This window comes from Petaurus breviceps, unplaced genomic scaffold (assembly GCF_028583685.1).
Source record: "Petaurus breviceps papuanus isolate PSGF00001 unplaced genomic scaffold, PetGlider_PUasm1.0 90639, whole genome shotgun sequence".
In the NCBI taxonomy this organism is placed as follows: domain Eukaryota; kingdom Metazoa; phylum Chordata; class Mammalia; order Diprotodontia; family Petauridae; genus Petaurus; species Petaurus breviceps.
Genome location: NW_027187296.1, coordinates 6,898,767 through 6,922,974, shown reverse-complemented (window position 1 = coordinate 6,922,974; position 24,208 = coordinate 6,898,767). Strand labels below are relative to the sequence as shown.

Here is a 24,208-nt window from a genome sequence, read left to right as displayed (position 1 = left end):
GCTGCATCGTCCTTCCCCCTATCTGAAGACACAGAGAGGGGCTACTCAGCTAAAGCAGACCAGAAACTTAGTTAGCAGGAGACAGGCAGAGGAACTTGGAGGGGCTGGAGGGGTCTCTAACCTCCTGCTCACAGGAAAGCTTGGGTCCTCCACTTTGGTTACCTCTGATAAGCTGCAGAGGAGGAGGGAAGGGGAAAGCAAAAAGGGACTTTGCCAGGCTTGTGCCCCTCGAGGCTCATCTTTATTCAGGCACTCCTCCGAGAGGAGAGATGATTTACAGCTGGGTTTGGCCACATTCTGCTTTGTTTTATTGTTTTAATTGTACATGAGAGAGGCACAGAGTACGGTGTCATTTATGATAGCCCCAGACACTCAGTGTTTATAATGGTTGCTTACAGGCAGTCTTTGGCTGCTGGGCCTGGAGACTTGTTTACTGTTACTGCAGATTTACTGCCTCTTCCACCTGAGGATCTGGGAGCCCTGACACCCAGCAGTCAGCCACAAGTGGTGTGGTGGCTGGCTCTCTGCCACAGTGGAGACCAGACTTGTTCAGGGTAAATGACTACCCAGCCCCTTCAATGGGGCCAGGCCAGCCTTCTGGCTCCCTATCCTCTCACCCTCAGATTCACAGAATGTCTGTCAGAGGTGGAAGTGATCTCAAGTTTATCCAGCTTTACCCCTTTATTTTACAGGTGAAGAAACTGAGGCCCAGGGGTAACAGGAGTGTCCAGGGTTACCTAATAAGTAGCAGAGGAGGGACTCAAAGTCAAGTCTTCTGACTGCAAAGTCAATGCTCTACCCACCTCACTAAGCTGCTTCACTGGAATGTATGTTGGATTACGTATTATAGATGGAAGTCATTAGTGGGAAGTGTCTTTTCTCAAGGAGACCCAAACAATCCCACCTGATCAAATGCCATGGAGGCAAATGCCTTTAGAAATGGCATAATGCTCCATACCTTCATGAGATGAGCCTGGCTTTGGCCGAGGGGGCAGGGGAAGTGCCAGGGTCAGGTCTACATTAGGTAGATAGAGCAGAAGGTCATCTGCAGGCTGCCCTGATGTTTGAGGACAAGATGCTTTTCCCAAGAGAATTTAAGTCCCTTGACGGCAGAAACTGTCACAAATTCGTCATTATGTCCTCAACACCTAAAAGCACTTGGTACAGAGTAGGTAACTGAGAAATACTTGACTGATCAACTCCATTTTAAACCTGTCCCTTCTCCTAGTCTTCCCATTTCTGTGGATGGGACTACAATCCTGCCAGTCACTGAAGTGCAAACCCCTAGTCAGTCATGACCTAGTACTTTTTCTTTACTCCTCAGTGCCAGGCATCTGCCCGGCTCTGCCCGTTCTACCTTAGAGTTCTCTCTTCTGTTCCCACCTCGCCATTTCCATGACCACTGCTCTAATTCAAGTTTTCATCACCTTGCACCTCAAATCAAAACACCACCCCTAAGAAATGGAAGGCCCAACACAACAGTGCCAACGGCTGCGAGAACCTAAATTTAGCACAAGATAAAATAATGCAGCCCAAGTCCAACATTCCCCACTTCAATTAAGGACTTGACAATTTCAAATTTGATTATAGTGAACAAAAGGGAAACTGAGGGGATGGCTCTAAGCCCATTTGGAAGTACGAAGCTGGGTCAGGAAGAGTGGGTTGTGGGAAGCCTGGAATTGGGGACATGCAGCAGAAAAACTTGGACACCAAGACTGGTGGAAGCCGCAAAAAGTTTGATGATTGACCCCAAATCAAACATGCTACAGTCATTGCCTCCAAAGAGGAATCGTGGACCCCTGTTTAAAACTCCCCCAGTTTTTCCAGTGGACAATAACAGTGCTAAAATCACCCCTAAAATAAGTTATGCAAGCCAAGTTAAAGAAAACGTCCACAAAGGGCCCAGAGCCCTTCTGTGTCTACCTTGTCTTTGCCATCTTCACCGTCTGCTAGGGAAGCTCAGGCCCACACCTTGAGTCGACTGTCCCAGGTCCCCACGTTTGCCATGAAGGCAGTGACTTCCACCAACTTTTCTAATGGTCTGGTTTTGGCAGGGACTAAGGGAAGTCTGTATTCTCCTGGGAATCAGCCACTGCTCACCACTGCTGCTAGTACTATAACCCCATGCCTTCTGGGATGGAGACCATCCTCCAGTACCTGAGCAGTACTTCTGCAGTCGGTGAACAAATGAAGCCTAGCCTACCCTCTTCTAGGGGCAAATAATAAAAAATAATAACAACAATAATAATCATAAGGCAAATGAGATAATAATTATAAAATGCTTAGTGTAGTGCCTGGAACACAGCAGTCACCATAAAAAAGTTAGCTCTTAGATATTATTACTGTTCTAGCCACTGCACTGAGAATGCAAAGATGAGAAATGTTACATAGTCCCAGCCTTAAGGAATAGGCAGTCTAATAGAAATACCTAAATTTGAGTGAGACAAGGTAGAATGTGACAGGAGCAAAGAACTCCAGCTCAAGTGGCCTAAGAAAATGAAGAGGGAAATTCCACTTTTAGCCTGGAGTTAAAAAGGAGAATAGAGAGTCTCCATGGCCAAGGTGGCCCCTGAGCTGAGCCTTGGAGGAAAAGGAAAGGTGGTGCTGATTTTGGAATGACATTTAAGTCTTGAGAGACAGACAACCTGTGTGAATGCCTGGAGAAGGGCAAAGATGGGAGGAGACTGGGGAACATATGGTGGTCCAATATGGCTAGAACATAGTGCTAGAACATAAGGGAGTAAAATGAAATACTCTGTGGAGGGTGTGAAATGCCAGGCTAAGGAATCCTATCTTAATGCATAGGTAATTAGGAAACATTGAAGATTTCTGAGCAAGGGTACAGGCTGATCAGACCAGGTATTAGCATAGTTATTTTGAAGGTGTTGTGAAACATGGATTAGAGAAGGACTGGACCAGGGAGATTAGCGAGAGGAGAAGGGAATGAGTGGTAAGCACCTACTATGTGCCAGGCACTGTGCTAAGTCCTCTATATATATGATCTCATTTGATCTTCACATTAACCCTGGAAGGTGGGTGCTATTATTATCCCCATTTAACAGATGAGGGAACTGACAGACAGAGGTGAAGTGACTGACCAGGATCACACAGCAAATGTATGTCTAAAGTTGGATTCAGACTGAAGTTTTCCTGTCTCAGGCCCACGGCTCTATGCACTGTGCCACCTAGCTGCCCTGTACCTTGTACATAGTAGGTACCTGCTAAATTTGTGTTTGGACACACACACCTAGTGCTATTACAGGGGGTCTCAGTTTATTCATGAGTAAAATGAGGGGATGGGGCTAGAAGACCTCTGAGGTTCCTTCCAGATCTAAGCCAATGACAATGATGATGGTGATCCTGAAGCCCTGCTATTTAGTAATATTTCATTTATGTCTGACCCTCTCCTATCTTTCCAGCTGTACCTCATAGTACCACCCTCTCCACACACTCTAACCACCAGTCAGAGTGGACCACTTGTCATTCCCCAAGCATGCTCAGTAATCTCAGGCCTCCAGGTCTTTGCTCATGCTGCATCCTATACCTGGAATGCTTTCATCACCTATGAATGTCTACCCCACTACTCCATGACTACCTTCTCTAGGAAGTTTTCTGCAATGCCTTACAGATCTTAGAGCATTATATGTTAATTTTTACTATTCTTATAATCATTCCTCAGGTCACAGTTCTTACCAACTTTCCCCATATGACAGGAGTTCTTAACCTAGGGTCTGTGAACTTTTAGACCTATTTTGAGAACTATATTTTGTGCATCTAAAATTTTTGAGAAGGGACCATAGGTGCCACTTGCCTGTCAAAGGGATATATAATACATAAAACATTTAAATGCCTGTCCTGGGACCTCACATATATTAATAACACTTGATACCTATTACATTTATCATGTTATTATTGTTTATTACAACTTCAATACATGGAGTGGACACACTGTGGTGAACTTGTGCAAAGACACGGACAGGAACTGCAGAAGACAGGAAGGAAGGCATGGATGGGTTGCAATTTGCATTACTGGAGGGAACTCGAATTGATGTGACTACAGATCTTGTATATTAATGACATCACATGTAGGAGTGATGGATGGATTGCAATTTGCATCACTGGAGGGAACTCGAATTGATGTGACTACAGATCTTGTATATTAATGAGATCACCTGTAGGAGTGATCCTATGACCTAGGTCATCCTAGACTTCTTACCACCTCTCACCTCCAACATCTGAGCTATTCTCAAGGCCTGTTGATTTCCAACTTCTCTCCTTTGACATCGCCCTTGCCCTGGTGAAGACCCTCATCATCTCTCTTCTTTGAACCAGCCCCCACTGTAGTACACAGACCCTCATTACCCCATGCCTGGATTATTACATGTCCTGCTGGGGGGTCTCAAAGTCCCACCCCACTCCAATCCACCTTCCATTTAGCCACCAAAGTGATCTTCTAAAACACAGGTTTTTCCTAAAAAATTCCCCAAAATATGTCATTCCCCTACTCTATAAACTTCATCAGCTCCCTATCGCCTCTAGGATCAAATAAAAAATGCTGTTTAGCATCCAAACACCTTCGTGATCTAGTTCACTCCTACCTTTCAGTCTTTTTACACCTTAACTCCCAGTGACAGCCTCCTAATTGTTTCATGAACAAGATATTTCACTCCTTGGCTCTGAGCATTTTCTCTGGCTGTCCCCCATGCCTGGAATGCTCTCCTTTCTCTACTCCTAGTACTGACCTCTCTGGTTTCCTCTAAATTCCAAACAAATCCCACTCTCTGCAAGAGGTCTTCTCCAACTCCTCTTCATTCCAGTGCCTTCATGCTATTAATTATGTCCTAATTATCCTGTACATATTTATGTGTTGTCTCTCCCATCAGATTGTAAGTGCCTTGAGGGTAGGGACTCTTTTGCCTCTTTCTGTGCTTAACTCAGTGCCTGACACTTTTGATTGATTTATTGATTTGTACATGCAACCTATCCCCCAAATGGACTGTGAATTCCATTAGAGCATCAGGGACTATGTCTTAATTGGGTTTTTTACTGTTTCCAGCTCCCAGCACAGTGTTCTGCATGTAGTAGGCACTTAATAAATGTTCCCTGTATATTTGCTTAGCGAATCAATTCAGCAAACATTTCTACATATCTGTGCTAAGGGTAGTAAGAGGGATGGGTGAATAAGACAGTCCCTGCACTTAGAAAACCAGACTTCAGGATTAGTCAAGTGTGTAGAGATACATGTGCATGAAATAGGGCTGGGGTTTGGTCAGGGAAAGCTTTCTTGGAGAGGGGAAGGATTTAAGTCACATTTTAGGAAGGATATTGATAATCTAGGCCATGACTGGAGGGTGGGTAAAGAGCTCTGTACACGTTGAAGTCCATTATAAACACTAGGGGTAGTAGTAGTTTTGGTTGCTATTCTCAAGTTGTGGAATTGGAGCTACATTAGTGGGGAGTGATCCATCATGGATCCTGGAAGCATGAAGTATATTGTTCCCAACAGTTAAGGAGGCATCTAACATACATGGCTGTGGTCTTAAAAGTTGAAGGACCTGGGTTTGATTTCTGGCACTGGCATTTTTTTTACTGGCAGTGTGACCCTGGGCAACCACTGTGAAACTCAGCTTTCTTATTTGTAAAATGCTAATAGTATTTATTCTACCTACTTAACCATACTATGTTAGGGCAAGGACAATGCTTTGTAAACCTTGAAATGTTATAGAAATGTGATCAATAATGAGGCCATTACAATAGCCCTGTGAAGTGCAAGCAACATTGTCAGTCTAGTACCCCTATTTGGTGAAGAGATGAGCCCAAGAGTCTGTATGCTCTCCCTCTTCCCTCCCTAACCGCCCATGCTTGATTCTAAGGAACTGGATGAAAAGTAAGGGCCTGGGAATGCGGCTTCCTCCCTCCCTTATTATTCTCCTTCTCCTGCCTTCTGGAAGTCAGCAAAATTATATCACCATTGATGCTACTGCTGATTTCTAGGTTCCTCAACCTGAAACACTTAAAGAACAGTACTTCTGGGTTATCCTGGCTAATTTTTTTTTGTGTGTGTGTGCAGGAGAGTAGGGTGGTGGTGGATTTGGCTTTTAAGGATTGCCTGGATTATATAAGCACCATTATTTTCTGGAAGCCAGGGCTATCCACTTTTTTTATTAACTATATTCTTTCTCTACAAAAGCCCCATGGGTGGTGGGTGGCCTATGGCTCTCCAGCCTGAGAGGCTCTACTGCAGTGATGGAGATGAGGGGACGGCATGGAATGTCAGAGTTTTACACCTAGACTGATCTGACCTGAATTCTTGGCTCCTTTACTCACTGGGGATACGACCCAGAAAGAGCAGTACTTGTGTTACCTAGCTCATGGTGTGTCTGTGGGGGAAGCTCTCTCATTATTGTTCTGGACACTGCTTCTTTTTGTGTGACTCAAAGCTTATCTACAATTTCATGCATCCAGATGGCAATCCTAATGGAGCAGAGATGATCCCGCTATGTTATCAAAAAAAAAAAACAAAAAACTAAAACAAAAACAAAAACTAAGGCAGAAAGAGGAGAAGTGACATCTTTGATCACATGGCAAACATGTCAGAGGTTGACCTGAGGAACCAATTATCACTTTACTAACTAAGAGAAGTAAAACCAATTAACTGCAACAGTGGGGTGGGAGCTTCCTAAGTCTGAGCAATGGCAATCCTTTGTTGCAGAAGACCAAACTCTGGGGGATGGATAAAATGAAGCTCACAGGGGTTCATGGAACCTTGCAATTCAATTTCAATTTGGGAGAACTTTAACAGAATAACCTCAAACTACTACTTATACTGCATTCCAAATGGATTATTCATAGTATTACAGGATTGAGAGCTGGAAGGGGCATTAAGGGCCACCTTATTCAACTGCCCCAAGTCAGACTGGGGTGGGGGGAGGAATTTAAGCTTCAGAGACTTCAAGTGACATGTGCAAGGTCACAAAGCTTGGTAAAGAGCAAGGCCCAGATTAACCGTAAGTCTTCTGACTCTAAATGTAGTGATCATTCTACTTTATTATACTGCCTATCTGCACCCAAAATACAATTAAACTTCCCTGCTTCCATGTATTTTTCTCATGCTGTTTCCTATGCCTAGAAAGTATTCTTTCTTTGTTGGATGAATTCCAAACTATCCTTTAAAGACAAACTCAAATTTCCCCTTCCCCCTCCAGAAAGCCTTCTCAGGTCTTGGTTGACAATCTCCTGAGAACTCTCCCCTTTGACACATTACCTAGCACTTTGTCTGCTCCCTTCCAAAACACTAATCATGTACTACTGGATACTATTATTATTTGTTTATAAGCCTGATTACCAACCAGGAGTATGTAAACCACACGGCCAGAGTATGTCTGGCTCTATACTTTACTAGACTAAGGAATCATATCTCACCTGAATTTTATATTTTCCCTAGGCTAAGCAAAGGACATCATAAACAGTAGACACTTAATAACAAACATTTAGAGAATAAAAGCAGACTAAAAAACATTGCCCTGGGCATGGGGAGCAGTAGGGGAAGATTTTAGAGTGGCCCTCATCACCGATTCAGCCCAGATGAACAAGAGGCACAATCAAGGGAGTACCAGAAAAGAAGAGGGCGGTGAGATGGGGGATGGGTAAGGAAACAGCATGGACCAAATAATTAGCAGGTGGTGTTTCTGATTTAACATCTGGGGGGATTCATATGACTACAATCACTAATTTTAGCCCGGCCCTACTAAGAAATTTTGAATTACCCTCCTCTATGTCAGAAGGTCCTGGATTCAAGCTCTGCCTCTGACACATACTTGCTATGTGTTCCTGGTAGAGTTATTTAACTTTTCAGGGCTCTAGGGCAACTCTCTAAGAATCTATGTGGCAGGAAAGGCCCTGATCTGTACTGGCAGGAGTTTTCTCATCTTTAGTTTCCCACACCATGAAACCACAGGTCAGTCAATGAATCAACAGACATTTATTAAGCATCTACTGTATGTCAATATTGTGCTAGCTACAGAGGATAGGAATAAAACGTTGGGATAAAAAAGAGAGATATGTAAGAAATAACAGAAGACATGGTTGGGACAATGCTTAGACAAAAAGTTACAAAAACCATGTTTCTTTGTCCCTAAATCCTGTCCCAGTCTTGGCTCTTGTACTTCTACTTTCTTTTATCTTGTCTCCTAGCATTCTTCTCTTCTCAACTCATTCAGGGATGGGGGAGAGGAAGTAGGGCCAGTGGAGTACAAGAGGAAGGGAGAAAGACTGTCATAAGAAAACAATGAATGGGTCTGAGGCTAAAGATGTTTCTGCAAAAGGGTTGTTCTATAGCAGGTGCCTACAATCTCCAGGAGAAAATGTAGCATTTGTGCTTGTGATCTCACTGGTGTGGGCTCTCAGACCATACTAGTCATATAGGCTAAATCCAACCTCAGGAGGGATCCTGCCTATGAATACTTGGACACAACAGTGTACATGTAGTAGGATAGGGAATGCAAGTAACTGCCTTTAGAAAGGTCTGAGAAGGTGGTATGAATCAGACAAACAACTCCAATACTTCCTGTACCTTGCTGAGTTGATATGGGCCTATCTGGCTTGAACCTTTGTTCCTAAACTTGACTTTCTTTCTTTTTTTAAAGCAATCGGGGTTAAGTAACTTGCTCAAGGTTACACGGCCAGTTATTTCTGGGTGTGGTGCTGAGTATCTGAGCCCGGATTTGATCCCCAGGTCATCCCGACACTGGAGCCGGTGCTCTTACTCACTGAGCCACCTGGCCATGGCCTCTAAACTTGAGTGTCAATGCCATCCTTGTTAATTTATTTTCAGTGCTCCAAACAAGTCTAGATTGCTGCCCAAGGTGGGCTGGCTCTTGAGTTACATTTATCTGCAGCCTGATTTGCTGGTCTCCCTAGTAAAGTATTGCTCTCTTCCAACAGTGGCCATGGTGACAAGGGGCAGATGCAGATCACAATTTTTCCATGCCTTCACACATTAGAAGACCTGCCTGCGTCTTCTCATAAAGCCTCTATAAAAGACTCAACTAATACTCTGGAGTCCTTCCTTTAGTTCTTTCAATATCTTGTGGGTAACTAAGGTAGCATTTGGACCATTTTTGTCCAAAAATGACATGAGCAGCCCACTTCTCATTCCCAACAGAGAGGCAACCACTACTGAAAAGCTGTTTCCTCATGGGGACCCTCTTACCTTCCAGGGAGTGGACACCCTGCTCCTTGGCAGTTTTGTAGACGCTGCTGAATTCATCCCCTAGGTTGGGATCAGCCCCTGCAGCCAGGAGGACTTGCACGACACTGAGAGGAAACAGAAGCACATGAGGAGTGAGTGGTAAGGGGACCAGAAACATACAACCGTCTCTCTAAGGTGCCTGCAAACTTGCCTGAGTATAGTCAGTCACAGCCTAGAGCTCTACAGAGTAAACTACACTCAGCATCGCCTGTCAGTTGTAAGCCAACATCATCTTGTTTCATTGAGGGGGCAATTAAGAAGAAAGTGACTTGACCCATGGCATGATATCAGAATCAAGATCTGACTCCAGGTTTCCTTTATCCATTCCAAGTGCTCTTCACTACATAATACTGCCTGCCTGTCAATCAATCAATCAAAACCGTTTATTAAGCATCTATTATGTGCAGCACTTTGTTATGTACTGGGGATACAAAGAAGAACCAAAAAGAATACCTACCCTTAGAGAACACACAATCTCAAGGGAGAGACATATTCAGCGAGGCCCATAGAAGAAGGCAACCTCAACCTTTTTTGAGCATTAGTAGCTGAGGGTACTAGGAAACGCTTCCTAGAGAAGGTGGATTCTGAGTCAAATTGTGAAAGAAGTCAGGACAACCAGGAGGTGGGGATGAAGAGGCAGAGCACTCCAGGCACGGGGGACAGCCACTAAGTGCAAAGAAAGGCATGGTGAGAGGAGAAGTAGTCTTGTGTTCAAAGAAATGCATGTGGACCACTGAAGCTAGATCACAGAGTACCATCAAGGGGAGTAAGGTACAAGATAGCTGGTAATACAGTAAGTAGTAAGGTGTCCGATTATGAAGGGCTTCAGATGACAGAGGACTTAATGTCTCATCTTAGAGATAACAGGGAACCCTTGGAGCTTACTGAGCAGGAGAACGACAATCAGGACCTAGGCTTTAAAAAACCACGCTGGTAACTGAATGGAGGAGGATGGATGGATGTGCAGGTTGTTGCTGTGCTCCAAATAAAAAGTGATAAAAACCTGAACTAGGATTTGGCAGTATAAATGTAGAGGAGAGATGTCATGAAGGTAGGAACAAGATTTGGTCAAAGTTTGGATGGGCTAAATTGTCTTTATGGGCTGAATTGATTGCCCAGTGACATGGAACAATGGGAAGCCAGGTTCCTATCATAACAAGGGTTTTCAATGACTTCATAGGGGCACCCCAGAGGGAAGGGGCATTGTTTGGGGTATCCTTGCTGAGGTGGCAGGTATGGTGACTAGTCAGGATGAACACATGTGGGAATGGATAGTACAGACATTCACATGTCAGCACCTGTATGGCTGCTTGCCCTGTACAGACAACTTCTATAACAAGTCATTGTGGGCAGGGCCAACTGGAAAATACTGAAGTTGCCTGAACCATCCCAAGTCATTAATATTAAATAATGTTGGGTGCATATGTGGGAGTGGAGTGGGTGGTAAAAGATAGCTCCCGCTAACTGATGAAACAGTTAGGCATACTTCACTATACAAACTTCTCTTATAAATAACCTTGTGTAGCTTGAGAAGAAGATGGATGGTACCTGGGAGCTCAGAGTGATCATAATTTTTAACAACTGCCATGGCTGTTCCTGACCCTGTCAGTGTGGGGGACTGGAAGTCCAGGCACCAGGTGGGTGGTACAGTATAATCAGTCTTGATGACGCTTTTTTCTCCTATTCCTGTGGCCAGGACAAGCAAGAGTAGTTGGCTTTCTTCGGAGAGGGAGTTCTGTATAGTATTACCATTCTTTCTCAGTTACCTGAATTCTCCTTCTTAATTCCATAGTATGGTGCCTTGATTCCTGAGAACACTGATGGTCACCATTATAATGATGATGCAGAGTGTCACCTGGGATGTCTGGCTGCCTCTTATGCCACTTTGAAAAGCATTTACCTACCTGTTAACAAGACTGGGTTGCTACTGGATATTATCTTCCTTTATCCAGAGTCACCCATGAGAAGTTGGGTAATGCATCATGGTTCCTCTAATAAGATATGTAGGGAATGAGAGGCTTCCATTTTTAGATGGAAAAGAGATATTCAAAACTGTGCTTACCCAGGGCCTTTGTGCATTGGTACCCTTCATGAACAGGTTGTGCTTTTACTGGGGGCTGAGACTTCTACCCACAAAGCTTTGCCTCCTCTGAGCAATGGGCCCCCACTTATTAGGATTTAGTTCTTCAAAAACAAAGCTTTGCTTGGTTGACTGATGATTCTGCCCAGTGTGAGGAGCATGCACATTTGGACCCGGGTGGCCATTAATTCAATAACAGGGAATTCCTTGAAGGATAGAGTTCTTGTATGACTTCCCAGTAAGATGAATTGAAAGCTACATGGTTGGCAGATAAGAAGGGGAAGATAAGATCTTCATGTATACCACTTTTGGGGCAGGGGGCAGAAGGCATGGTTCTGGCTTAGCAGTTTGGGACCTAGAAAGAACAGACTGCACATTCAAAATTTCTTCTTTTGGATTCAGGATCGGTGGAAGAATTTTGCCGTATGTGGTGCCTCCCATCATGTTTAACTTTTTGTGAGAGATGTAGAGCCCGTTAGAGATATCATACACCTTCTACTGAACTCAATTATCAGGATGCTGCTCTTTATGAGAGGAGCAGAGACTGAGGATTTGATGATCTAGACATGATGGCCACGATGCTATATGGTGTTATACACAGAACCATATGATCCCTTTTACTAAGGATGTGGTGTATAACTCTGAAATACCAGTATGGTATTTCACTGGGAGTTTTGGAGGGAAGGGACATTGTTGGGGTATCCTTGCTGAGACGGCAGGTATAGTGACTAGTCAGGATGAGTATGTGTGGGAATGGAGAGTACAGACTCTCACATGTCAGCACCTGTCATTGTGGGCAGTTGGGATATGATATCAGACTTGTCCTTGACTTGAAATTTGACTACAATGTCCTTCTTTTGCTTCAGAGCAAAAGGTCTGCCATTACTGCAGTTTATTCACGATATGGCATTAGTCTGCCACTGTGGCACACACCAAAGCTTTCCCAGAGTGTATCTTTCTTCCCTATGAACTCCTTTGCACCACTGCCTCTGATCAGGATACTCATTTTACTAAGGTGGTCTAAGATTGGGCTCACTATCACCACATTTTGTGGGTTTTTCCTTCTCCATTATCACCCACAGGAAGCTGGCATTGCTGAAGACTGAAATGGACACCTGAAACTGAAGTTTCATCATCATATTCCTAATTATTAAGGTTGGATATCCTCCCTCCTCAAAAGCTATACCTGCAATTAGTTAGTGTTAACCCTAGGAATATGGGCAGTTAGGTGGAGCAGCAGATGGGGTGCTCAGCCTGGAGTCAAGAAGATTCATCTTCCTGAGTTCAAATCCAGCCTTAGACACTAGCTGTGTGACCTTGGCCAAGTCACTTAACATTGTTTGCTTCAGTTTCCTCATCTGTAAAATTAGTTGGAGGACAAGGCAAACCACTTCATTATCTTTCCCAAGAAAATCCCAATGGAGTCATGAAGAATTGGACATGATTGAAAAACAACAGCTGAATCATAGGAAGATGGAGGGCTCTCTGGTCCAGCATTTCTTGGATCGAGCCTCCACGAAGAATAAATCTGATAAGGCCAGATTACTTTTAGACAATCCCAGTTAACCCCTCCAGTCTTTCTTTATTCAGTCTTTGGGCAGTTGCCTGGGCTTTGAGATTTGTGCCCTGTGATTCTTCTATAAGATCCAGGGAAATGGCAGGTCTCCTTTCTCTAGGAAAAGATGATTCAGATAACTCTTTTTTTCCCTCTTTTTGGAGTGCAGGGCAATTGTTGTTAAGTGACTTGCCCAAGGTCACACACTAGTTAAGTGTCTGAGGCCAGATTTGAACTCAGGTCCTCCTGACTCCAGGGCCGGTGCTCTATTCACTGTGCCACCTAGCCACCCCTAGCTCTTTTTCAGTAAGGACATAGATGTGGGGATTTATTTTGTTTTACTATGTATATTTATTTCACAGGGTTTTTTTTTTCTTTTTCCCAATGAAGGATGGAAGGGAGAGAAAATATATTTTTTGTTAATTAAAATTTTTTAAAATTTAAATTTTTTTTGGTCTTTATTAATTTGTTTACTTTTACTTTACAAGATTCATTACCACAATTCCTTGAGTTTCAAATTTTCTCTCCCTTCCCCCCTCCCCCCATGGTGGCATACAATCAAGTATATTATCTGCAAATACTTTCACATTAGGCATTAGTCAGGTTATAAAGAATGATTGTATCAGATGGAATGAACAATGGGAAAGAGGAAACAAAACCAAACAAGAAAACAAAAAAGGGCAGGTACTTTGCTTCAATCTGGGTTCAATCTCAGTTCTTTCTCTGGATGTAAACATCTCCCTCCCTTACGAGTCTTTTGGGGTTGACTTGTGACTGGATTGCTTGAGAAGAGTCCAGTTTATCAAAGTTGGTCGTCACACATATGTTGTGTCCGTAATTGTGTACAAATTCCTCCTGGCTCTACTCTTCTCACTCAGCATCAGTTCGTATAAGCCTCTCCAGGTAAATATGAAGTCCATCTGCTCCTCGTTTCTTATAGCACAATAGTATTCCATAACATGCATATACCACAACTTGTTCAGCCATTCCCCAATTGATGGGCACCCCCCTAATTTCCAATTCTTTGCTACCACAAAAAGAGCTGCTACAAATATTTTTGCACATAGAGGTCTTTTTCCCACTTCTATGATCTCTTTGGGATACAACCCTAGAAGTGGTATTGCTGGGTCAAAGGGTATGTAATTATTTATAGCCCTTTGGGCATAATTCCAGATTGCTCTCCAGAATGGTTGGATCAGTTCACAACTCCACTAGCAATGCATTAGTATTCCAATTTGTCCACATCCTCTCCAGCATTTGTCATTTTCCTGTTTTGTCATCTTGGCCAATTGGACTGGATTGAATTTTTAAAAATTTAAATTCTTAAAAAAAAAAATCTTGCTAGGATTAAAAAAAGGGGGGGTTGGGGATCAAGAGATGGAATTGTTAGGAGCTATTTTGTTTTCTAATGACATGGGAGGTTTAAATTTTTCTTAAAAAGATAAATTTATTTATTTAAAAACATTTATTATCTTCTCTTTCTACTCCTCACCAAGAAGACTAAAGAAAAAGAAAACAAAAACCCTCATAACAAATATATAAAGTCTAGAGCAAAACAAATCCATGTCCAGAAATATTGTCTCAATCTGCATTTTTTGGTTGGTGTGTTTCTTCAGGCCTCTGGTCTCATGGTTTATTATTGTATCAATCAGAGTTATAAAAAGTCTTTATGAAACTATTTTTACATAATTATGGGTGATGTAAATTCACCTGGAAGAAAGGGGATAAGGTCCAGTGGACCTTTGGTTATGCTAGCAGGTGAGATGGCAATGCCTAGACATTTGGAGGGTTTAGTGGCAGGACAGACAGTAAGGCCTAGTTGTCTTCCATTTTACCAGAAGGATTATAGATGCTGATTACCATTCAAGCAGCCTGAGTGGCCATGCTGCCCCTGCAAGGGTTGGGTAGGTTTTTTAAAAGAGAGGTTTAACCCACCACTACTGGGAACAGGGGGAGAAGGCCTGAGAGTTCCAGTGGAGCAGGGACTGTTAGATTCCTCCTGAAAGGGGGCGAGGAGAGAGGGCGTCAGCATCCAATCAGGATGAAGAGGAAGGGCATAACAGGAGGAAGGTTATGGTGGGGTGAGGCAGCTTCTTGTGGTGCCTGTTCCTGTTGGTCCTTTTTTGATGGGATCTGATATGGTGATCTTGCTAGGGCAGAGAAGATGGGCTAGCTGGTAGGCAGCCTATATGATGGCAAAGATAATCAATGTAGAAGATGTTGCTTCAATAACATTAGGACAAAGTCCTAATTATGTTTTTGCTTAGCCTAGTAAAAAAAGGAGTTAAATGACGACAACTATAAAATAGGGGAGTCATAATTAAGATAGCAGCATGTGCAAAACGGATCCGGGGATCTAAATAGAAGACTAAAGCTCAATACACGTTACCTGTTGTTCTATTGTAGCCAAGAGAGCTAATGTGATTTAAGGGTGCATTAAGAGAGGTAGAGCTTCCTGGAATAAGGCTCTGGCCAGTCCCTCTGTACTGTGCTCAGACCAGGAGCTTGATTTTTATGTTTAATTCTGGATGCAGAGTTTAGAAGTGATAAGCTGGGGCAGATCCAGAAGAGAGCAAGCAGGTCAGCGAGAGGCCTTGAGAACTGGGTAAAGGAACTAGGGATGTTCAACCTTATTCATCCTTGAGAAGACTTAGGAGGAGACTTCAGGGGCCTGATGTGGGAGGTCCCTCACTGAAGGTCTTAAAGAAGAGGCTGGATTACCATCTGTTAGGGATAGTGTAATGGAATCCTTTTTTCTGACTGTGTTGGACTAGGAGGTTGCTGAGGTCCCTTCCAACTTTCAAAACTCTACGGGGGCAGCTTGATGGCAAAGTGGATAGAACACTGGCCATGGAGTCAAAAGGATCTGGGTTCAAATCCAGCCTCAGACACTTATTAGCTGTGTGTTCCTGACCAAGTCACTTAACCCTGACTGCCTCCAAAAAAAGGGAAACCCTCCCCCCCAACTCTGTGATTGTACAATCCTAGTATGTAATATGAAAAAAAAATTTGACCTGATTTTAGAAAAGTACTACATATGATTTGTTAAGGTGATAATAAATAATCAGATACAGTCATGTAAGTGGTATGGAGATCCTCTCCAATGATCCCACCTCCAACTTAGTTATAAGTCTTAGAGAACTGTCCGAGTCTTACAGAGGTCAGTGGCTTGCATATGGTCAAACAGTTCAGGTGGGAGGTAGAATGTGAACCCAGATCCTCAAGACTCCTTATCTAGAAGTCTAACTACTGCACCACTTGGTTTTTCTAAACATTAAATGTATGTTCATCTGTAAGCCTTCAAATAAGCCAAAACCAAGTCCCATATTCTCTACTTAAGAAGACATCACAGAGTAGAATATTCTTTAGAAAGATTTATACTTAACATAATTAAAATAAGAAAAAGGTTTTGGTGCTTGAAGGGATAGGTTTTCAGTAACCTGGAAAAGCTGTGCTTGTTTTAATTGACTTAAAACCTATAGAATCACAGAATGTCAGAGATGGGGGATCTCTTCCCCCTAGTTTTACACATGAGAAATAAGGCCCTAAGATAGATAAGTGACTTCCTAAAAGTTAGAAAGCTCTTAAGTGACTGTGATGGTGTCTGAACCCAGGTCCTTTAACTGGGAAGCCACTGTTTTTCCCACAATGCCATGGGGCTCCCCTAGGTATGATTAATGCATGTTTTTTAGGGGTGGGAGGCAGGGTGGGACAATGGAAAATGCTAGATTTGAAATTGGAGGACCAAGGTTCATAACCTGGTTCTGCTACTTATTAGCTTCAAACCTTTAGTTTTTGGGGCACAACTCTTCCACATAATAACCCTATGAATACTTGAAAAACAATATCATGCTGCTTCTAAGTCTTCTTGTCTTCAGTCTAAATAGTACCAATGACCTTTATACCACTGCCACCCCTATATAATCTAGTTAATATCCTTCCTAAAATGTAGTGCCCAGGATTCAATACAGAATGCTGCATGTTATTTGGTCAGAGCAAATAACAATGACAAGGAAACTCTCCCCTTCCTCCTTTTAGATGCCACTCACAGAAGCACGAGACAATATTAGCCTTTTTTTTTGGGGGGGGGTGCTTGTCACTTGTAATGTCTTTTATTTAAAGTCAGGCTACTAAGTACTACATTGAAATATGTCACAGGTGTGACTGCTAAATTACTGAAGGTTGTACAGAAGCAGACTTAGGTTGGATACAAGGAAAAACTTAAGAGATATCCAGTAACAGAATGGGCTATCTTGGGAGGGAATGTCTACCTCCTGAAGAATGTCTTGTTTTCAATTTACATTCAATTTACAATTTAGGGGTATATTGTTAAGAGTTGGTGAAGAGTGGGTTCTCATTCAGGGATGGCTTGGACTAGATGGCTGCCTAACTCCCTTCTGGCTCCTAGATTCTGTAAACTTAGAATCCACTAAAACCTTGAAATCTTTTCCACATGAACTTTTGTTTAACCTTATTTCTCTCCTTTTTCATCCCAAGAAGTTGACTTCTGCAGCCCAAGGGTAGGACTTCACATTTATCTCTGTTATATTTCATCTTATTCAAGGTTAGATCTGCTTGTGCTGGCCTTCTTTTTGGATCTGGCTCCTATCATCTAGTGTTAGTTAATCCTACTTGTATCCTTTGGATATCTGGTAACTTCCTACCTACTGCCTTCTGCTAAGTCAATGATAACAACATTGAACAGCATAGGCCCAATGAAAGATCCTTGAGATGATCCAATAGCGACTTTTCTCTAAGTTGACACGGACCCATTAATGGTTCTGATTCTTTAACCATATCAGGTCCACTTAACTGTGCTGGTGTCCAGCCTGCATCTCCACCTAGTCCATAAGGAGGAAAGCATGAGAGCCTTTGACAAATGTTTTCCCTGAAATCTAGGTTGCTGTTACTCTATTTATTGAGCACAATGTTTAATCCTGCCTTGGTTCCTAGGGGCTTCACAAAAAGGAAACCAGCTTTTCTGCATTCACAGCCACGCAATCCTACCCTTTCCAGATCAGGCTGATTTAAAATCCAAGTGAAAAGGATGTGTTGGTCTAAACGCAAAGGGACAATAATTTGGTCAATATTTAGCTGTTCCATCCAATCACCCTTCAATTGCACCTTGGAGTCTCATGTCAGGCTGTCCCTCTGGGCAGCCTATGGCACCGATTTCTTCTGCCAGACATTTCTGGGTTCAGAGGTATTGATCGTCTCTGTCCAATTTGCAGGCAGCAGGACGTGTCCAAGCAACCAAGTGCAGTCCCCTTGGCTCCGGAGGGCAGAGAATGGCCCAGTGTGATGGGGAAGGAAAAGTGATTTGGTTCATCATCGTGGGCGCTAACCCAATCACAAGAAATATGCAATTCACTTTCTAAAGCAGAAAGCTAGGTAAGAGGACCTATGAGCTAGACCCCAAGGGCTCTGTCCAGGCCAATGACTCATCATGTTGCCTCAGAGAGGACTGTTTATATTCTCTGGGGTTCATGTCATATCCTCAGGTACTTAAAGCATGGCAAGGATGGCTAGAACTGCTGAAATGACAGAAGCTGGGTAACTATGGGCATCCAATTGTAATGATGGTGACTAAGTGCCTACCCAGACTAGTAAGCCTTTAACAAATCTTTCTTGATTTCTTACTGCATACTCAAAAGAGTCAATTCAACAAATATTTAAGTGCATTAGGGAGAGATACAAAACAAAGTGCCAGTTAAAATGGGGGAGGGGAGAGTCATTCTAGGAGGACAAAGGAGTGCTTTGGGGAAGACGTAATATTTGAGATGTGTAGCAAGTCAATTGGCAAAGGCGGGGGGAGGAAGGGTATCTTAGGCATTAAAAAAATATATGAGAAAAAGGATGGAGTGTGCTACACATGTTATGGTGGGAGATGCTAGGAGACAGAATAGTATAGGTAACTGGAATGTAGGGGAGGTAGAGGAGAGATATGTTTGGAAAGATGGGTGGTGCCAGAGTGTAGAGGGTTTTGAATGCCAGGCAAAGGAGTCTGAACTTTGTGACAGAAAATCACTGAAGGTTTCTGAACAGAGGAGTCAGCCAGTGATTACTTAAGTGGTAGTATGAAGGAATGGATTGGAAGGGGGAGAGAGAAGAGACAGAATGATTTGTTATACAGAATCTTAAAGTAGGACCAGACCTTGGTTCAACTAGTCTACGCACTACCTGAAAATGGATAGTCTCTACTGTCAACAAGCAGTCTTTCAATCTCTGCCTTCCATACCCAAATGCAATCAATCAGCATGCATTTATTAAGTGCTTACTAGTGCTATGTGCTAAGTACAGCGCTAAAAAGCTCTGGGAGATAGGAAGAAAATTAAAAACATGGTCCCTGCCCTCATGATGCTACATGAAAACAATGATCTACATTCTCTCTCTCTCTGTATAGACAGACATAAATAGAGATATAGATAAAAACATACACACAGTACAAAGTAAAGGTATTCTCAGAAGGACTGCACTAGCAGTAGAGAGGGATAGGAGAGGCCTTTTGCAAAGAGTGGGTTTTGAGACAACTCCTGAAGGAAAACAAGGGATGGAGATGAGGAGAGTATTCCAGACACAGGGAACTGACAGTGAAGAGGCATGGAGCTGAGAGATGGTGTACTGTGTGTGAAGAATATCTAGGAGGCCTGTGTCACTGGACCGCACTGTACATGTAGGAGAAAGGAAGGAAGGAGTCCAGTTAGGAACGGCTTTAAATGCCAGAGAGGATTTTTGTCTCCTCCACTAGACTGTAAGATCCCTGTGGGCAGGGGCTGTCTTTTGCTTCTTTTTGTGTCCCCAGAACTTAATACAGAGCCTGACACATAGTAGGCATTTAATAAATGTTTATTGATTAATTGAAAAGGGAAATTCAGAAGAAGGGTGAACTTTGGGTCAGTGAAGGCTTATAATTAATCCTGAAGATGAACAGTCCTTACCTTTAATCCAACTGAAACCTGATTAACAAATTAAAAGATAATGATTTCAGTTTGGGACATTCTGAATTTGAGATAACTACCAGACAGTTGTTTTGAAATATCCAGCAGGCAGTTGGAGATGTGAGATTGGAGCACAGGAGAGAGAATAAGTCTGGAGATCTAGATCTGTGAGTCATCTGCATAGAGATGATAATTTAATTTTGCTAAATCCAAGGGGGGCTGATGAGGTCACTAAGAGAGTGTAGACAGAGAAAATAAAGAAGAGAACCCTGGGCATGGCCTTGAGGATTACCCAAAAGGATGGAGGGCAAGATATGGATGAACCAGCAAACAAGACTAAGAAGATACCTTCACATAAGGATCCAGCAGGGGGAGGATCCAGAGAATTAACAAAAAAACCCAGAGAGGAAAGGGTGGTCAACTGTGTCAAATGCTTCTGTAAATTGAGAAGGATGAGGCCTACTTATCTTCCTCATTGATCAGTGGAAATTCAAAGCTGTCAGGCCACCTGAGGAAGATAATCCACTGATGGTGCATGGGGGCCCTGCAGTAGAACTGATCAAGTTGACTGGACAGTGAATACATGAAACAAGCCTCAAGTCTTCTACAAACTAGCTCAGCCTAGAGGCTCTACCAGCCACTGCCTTGATTACGAGGTAAGGCAGGACAGGGACTTGACATCTGCCTTCCTTTGGTTGAACATGTTTCTACCTACTTCTCAGGACTGTCAAATTAATATTACCATTACTCAGGTGGATATGGCATGACAATTCACTGCCCCATGAATCCTTTCAGAATCTTTAAGCTATTAAGCGGTAGGCTGCCTTAGGAGGAAGCTTTCTTGGCCAGGTACACTTCCTATTCCCTCACACCCATCCATGGCAGTCTCATCTCCCTCCATTCTATCCTTCTACTGTGTACTTTGGGATGTTTGTTCTACTGTTAACAAACTACCCTTCATAGAAAACCTGTGGCCTCCCCCTGGAACTGCTCTGTATACGTTTCTTAGTTACTGATGTGCGTACGGTTTGACCAGAAGAATGAATGTGAATTCCTTCAGAGCAGGGGCTATTTTCCTTTTCTCTATGTATCTTTAGTGTCTAGCACATAGTAGGCACTAATAAAGGTGCACTTACTCAAACTAATGTCTAGGTACCAAGCAGTTCTCAGGCAAGGCTGAGAAGAAAGCACACGTGGCTGGGAAGGTGGTAAGAAAGGCTGCCATGTGTTCCGGATGGGGTGTGAAGATTTTTGGGGCTGTCAGCATTTCCTGGGTTGGCAGCCTTGGTGGGCCAAGGCTTAAATTTGCCAACTGTGTTTTAACTGGATCAGAGGCAGGGACCACTCATCTGCAAGATTCAAGTCTTCACTGATCTGGCCAGCGACTCAAAGGGCAATGCTTGGCCACAGCTCACCAGGAAGTTAAGTCAGCTGCATAAGTACTTTCTGTTCTGAACACAACATGAAGGGGGTGAGATACAACCTATCGTTCAGAGAAAGGCAGCTTCACATGCAGGTTCTGGCCTGGGCCCTGTGTATGACAGTGACAGCCTTGAAGGCAGCTCCAGCCAATAAAGCCTAAAGAGGGATTATCTCACCACAAAGGCATTTTCAATACACTATAACATTTTGAAGAATATCTTCCCCTTCCAATAGGTTGAAAGAACACAGGATATTTGATAGACACCATAAATTCCAAGGAGAACACAAAGATGGCACTCTCATTCTATTGTACAACTGTAGTCGGGGTGAGGGAAGACAACACATATGTGAATAAGTAAAAATAAATACAAAATAAGTTTCTTTTTGAGGGGGAAGAAGAAAGTCACAAGGAGCTGAGGTAATCAGAAAAGGCTTCATGTAGAAGAAGGTGGTTGAAAAGAATTTTGAAGGAATCGAGGGATTTTAAGAAGGTAAGGAGAAAGAGCATTCCAGGTAGGGAGACAGCCAAGGCAAAGGTAAGAAGAAGGGAAAGGCAGAGTAGAGAACAGAGATAATTCAGGTCTGCTAGAAACCCATGTCACCTGCAGGCATAGCACTTTCCCTGATGCAAACTTGGTGAGAATCCAGAACTGCCTGATACTGGGGTATCTGGTATGCATGTATGGAGTATGCCCCAAGACCAAGACTCTCAAATCTGCCAGAACCTGGGGGACAAAGAGAAAAAGAAATCTGGCAGGGTACAAAGAGAAAAAGAAATCCGTCATGGAACAAAGCCCCATGGCTCTGATTTGTGGTAAATACGGCAGGTTGGAACACTGCTTCTCTCTTACAGGGTAGTTCACAGAATTATAGTTTGCTGAAGAAGGAAGGAGGCTTAGAGAACATGTAGCACAATGGATGAGAAAACTGAGGCGTACGGATGTCCAATGATTTGTCCAAGGTCACCCAGCTAATCATATTGTGAGGATTAAATGAGATGAAGGATGTGAAAGCACTTGGAAAAGTACACAATGCCAGACAGAAGCAAAGCATTGAACTGTTATCAATAATCATTTGATTTCCCACTGCCCATAGCAAAAGACTGAAGAGATTGGGGAAAGTCATGGGATCCCATCTGGAAGGGCTCTCTATGCCCTGTCCCCTTCGAGCTATAGATGAAGAAACTAAAGTCTACTTCATGAGGAGTCCCCAGGACCTCCCATCTTTCTGTCAGGAAGAGGGATCTCAGAAATACAGGCTCTATCCTGCAGTAGGGGAATCTCAGAAACCTTCATTTTGAAAGTTCATGCCCCTGTTCCTCCCACTCCCAAGGGGCAAAAAGACTTGAGGAGGGAGGAATGTTAAATGACTCTGGCTGGGGGTGGAGGGGTGGGTAGAGGTAGGGAATGACCTTTAAGGTCTCTTACTCAAAATCCTATGACTCCAGAGCAGGAGTTGGAAGAGCTCCCACTTAGGAGATGCCAATAATCAGCTGAATTACATGGGGCAAGTGATTTCTCCTTTCTGGTCTCTCCCTGGTCCCTTCTTTGAAATGAGGGGGCTGGGCTAGAAGATTGATAAGACCTTTCTACCTCTAATGTCCTTTGATTCCATGACCTCCCAACCTTACCACACTATCCTAAATCATGGATCTACAGGGGATAATCCACTCTAGAATTGGCCATGGGGAATGAACTTGACCCATGAAATGATACTCATGGCCTCAGATGTCTCTACACTGAAGAACAAAGCAGAAATAATAAAGTGAAAGACCTTAAATTTAAGGACATAAACATGATCCCAAACATATTACTATGACTTGGTGGCAGAAGACTACCACAGGGGAAAGGTCTCTTATGAACAAATTAGGTAGAAGGGAAGTACTAACACTGTATACCAAGAAGACAGTTATCTGTACGGAAATCCAAGAGCTCGAGGGAGACTTAAGGAGAGAGTATGATTTAAGGAAAGAGAAATAGAGGCAGTATCTTGAATGAGATGGATAATAAAAGCTGGCACAAGCCAGCTAGCTGAAGGAATATGATGACATGTTTTTGATGGAAATCACAAACCTGGCACAGATAAGTAATAAGTGTGATGGAAGACTTCAACTATTTGGATATCCATAGAAGATATCTTCCTGCTAAAAACAGAACAGTTGATAAGTTCTGGTCTTGCTAATCACTTCAACTTTTATAGTACATAACATTTTTAGCAGGTACAGTGCTCTGGATTTAATTCCTAACATTTCTGGGCTTTGTCTTTGGGTGAATCAATTCTATTTGCTGGGTCTCAGTTTCTTCATCTGTAAAATGGGCAGGGGAGAGTGAATAAGCATTTATATAGAACCTACTATGTGCAAGACACTGTGCTAAGTGCTTTACAAATATTTAATTTGATCCTCCAACAACCCTGTGAAATAGGTGCTATTACTATTCCCCATTTTACAGCATAAGAAATAGAGATCAAGTGACTTACCTAGGGTCACACAGCTAGCAAACATCTGAAACTAAATCTGAACTCAGGTCTTCCTGACTCAAGGCTAAAGGCTTTATCTACTGCACCTATTTAAAAGCTATCTAAAGGTTTGAGATGACCTCTGAGGTTCCTCCAGTGCTAAATCTATGACAATATGAAATCACGGTGAAGGAAGCAAGCATAGGTCTGGTTCAGACTAATAAAGAAAAACTAATTGAAGTGTAAATGATGGGAACCACAGGAAAGAGTAATCACTAAATTGGGGAATGGCTAAACAAGTTGTGGCATATGAATGTAATGGAATACTATTGTGGTATAAGAAATGAGGAGCAGACGGACTTCACAATAACCTGGAGAGACTTATATAAATTGAGGCTGAGTGAGGGGAGAAGAACCAGAACATTGTACACAATTACAGACACATCATATCTGTGATGACTTTGATAGACTGGGCTCCTCTCAGCAATGCAAGGCTATAAGACAAC

At 42.9% G+C, this 24,208-nt stretch overlaps 1 protein-coding gene across 8 annotated transcripts in view; it reads right to left on the bottom strand.

Moving 5' to 3' along the window:
• The window catches only part of CLPB (ClpB family mitochondrial disaggregase), a 195,490-nt gene that overhangs the window by 120,874 nt on the left and 50,408 nt on the right, over positions 1–24,208 (bottom strand). For all 8 annotated transcript variants that reach the window (XM_069064680.1, XM_069064683.1, XM_069064682.1 and 5 more), the window contains exon 4: positions 9,212–9,315. In XM_069064680.1, the coding sequence (XP_068920781.1) occupies positions 9,212–9,315 (104 nt within the window). The remainder of the gene's footprint in view (positions 1–9,211; positions 9,316–24,208) is intronic.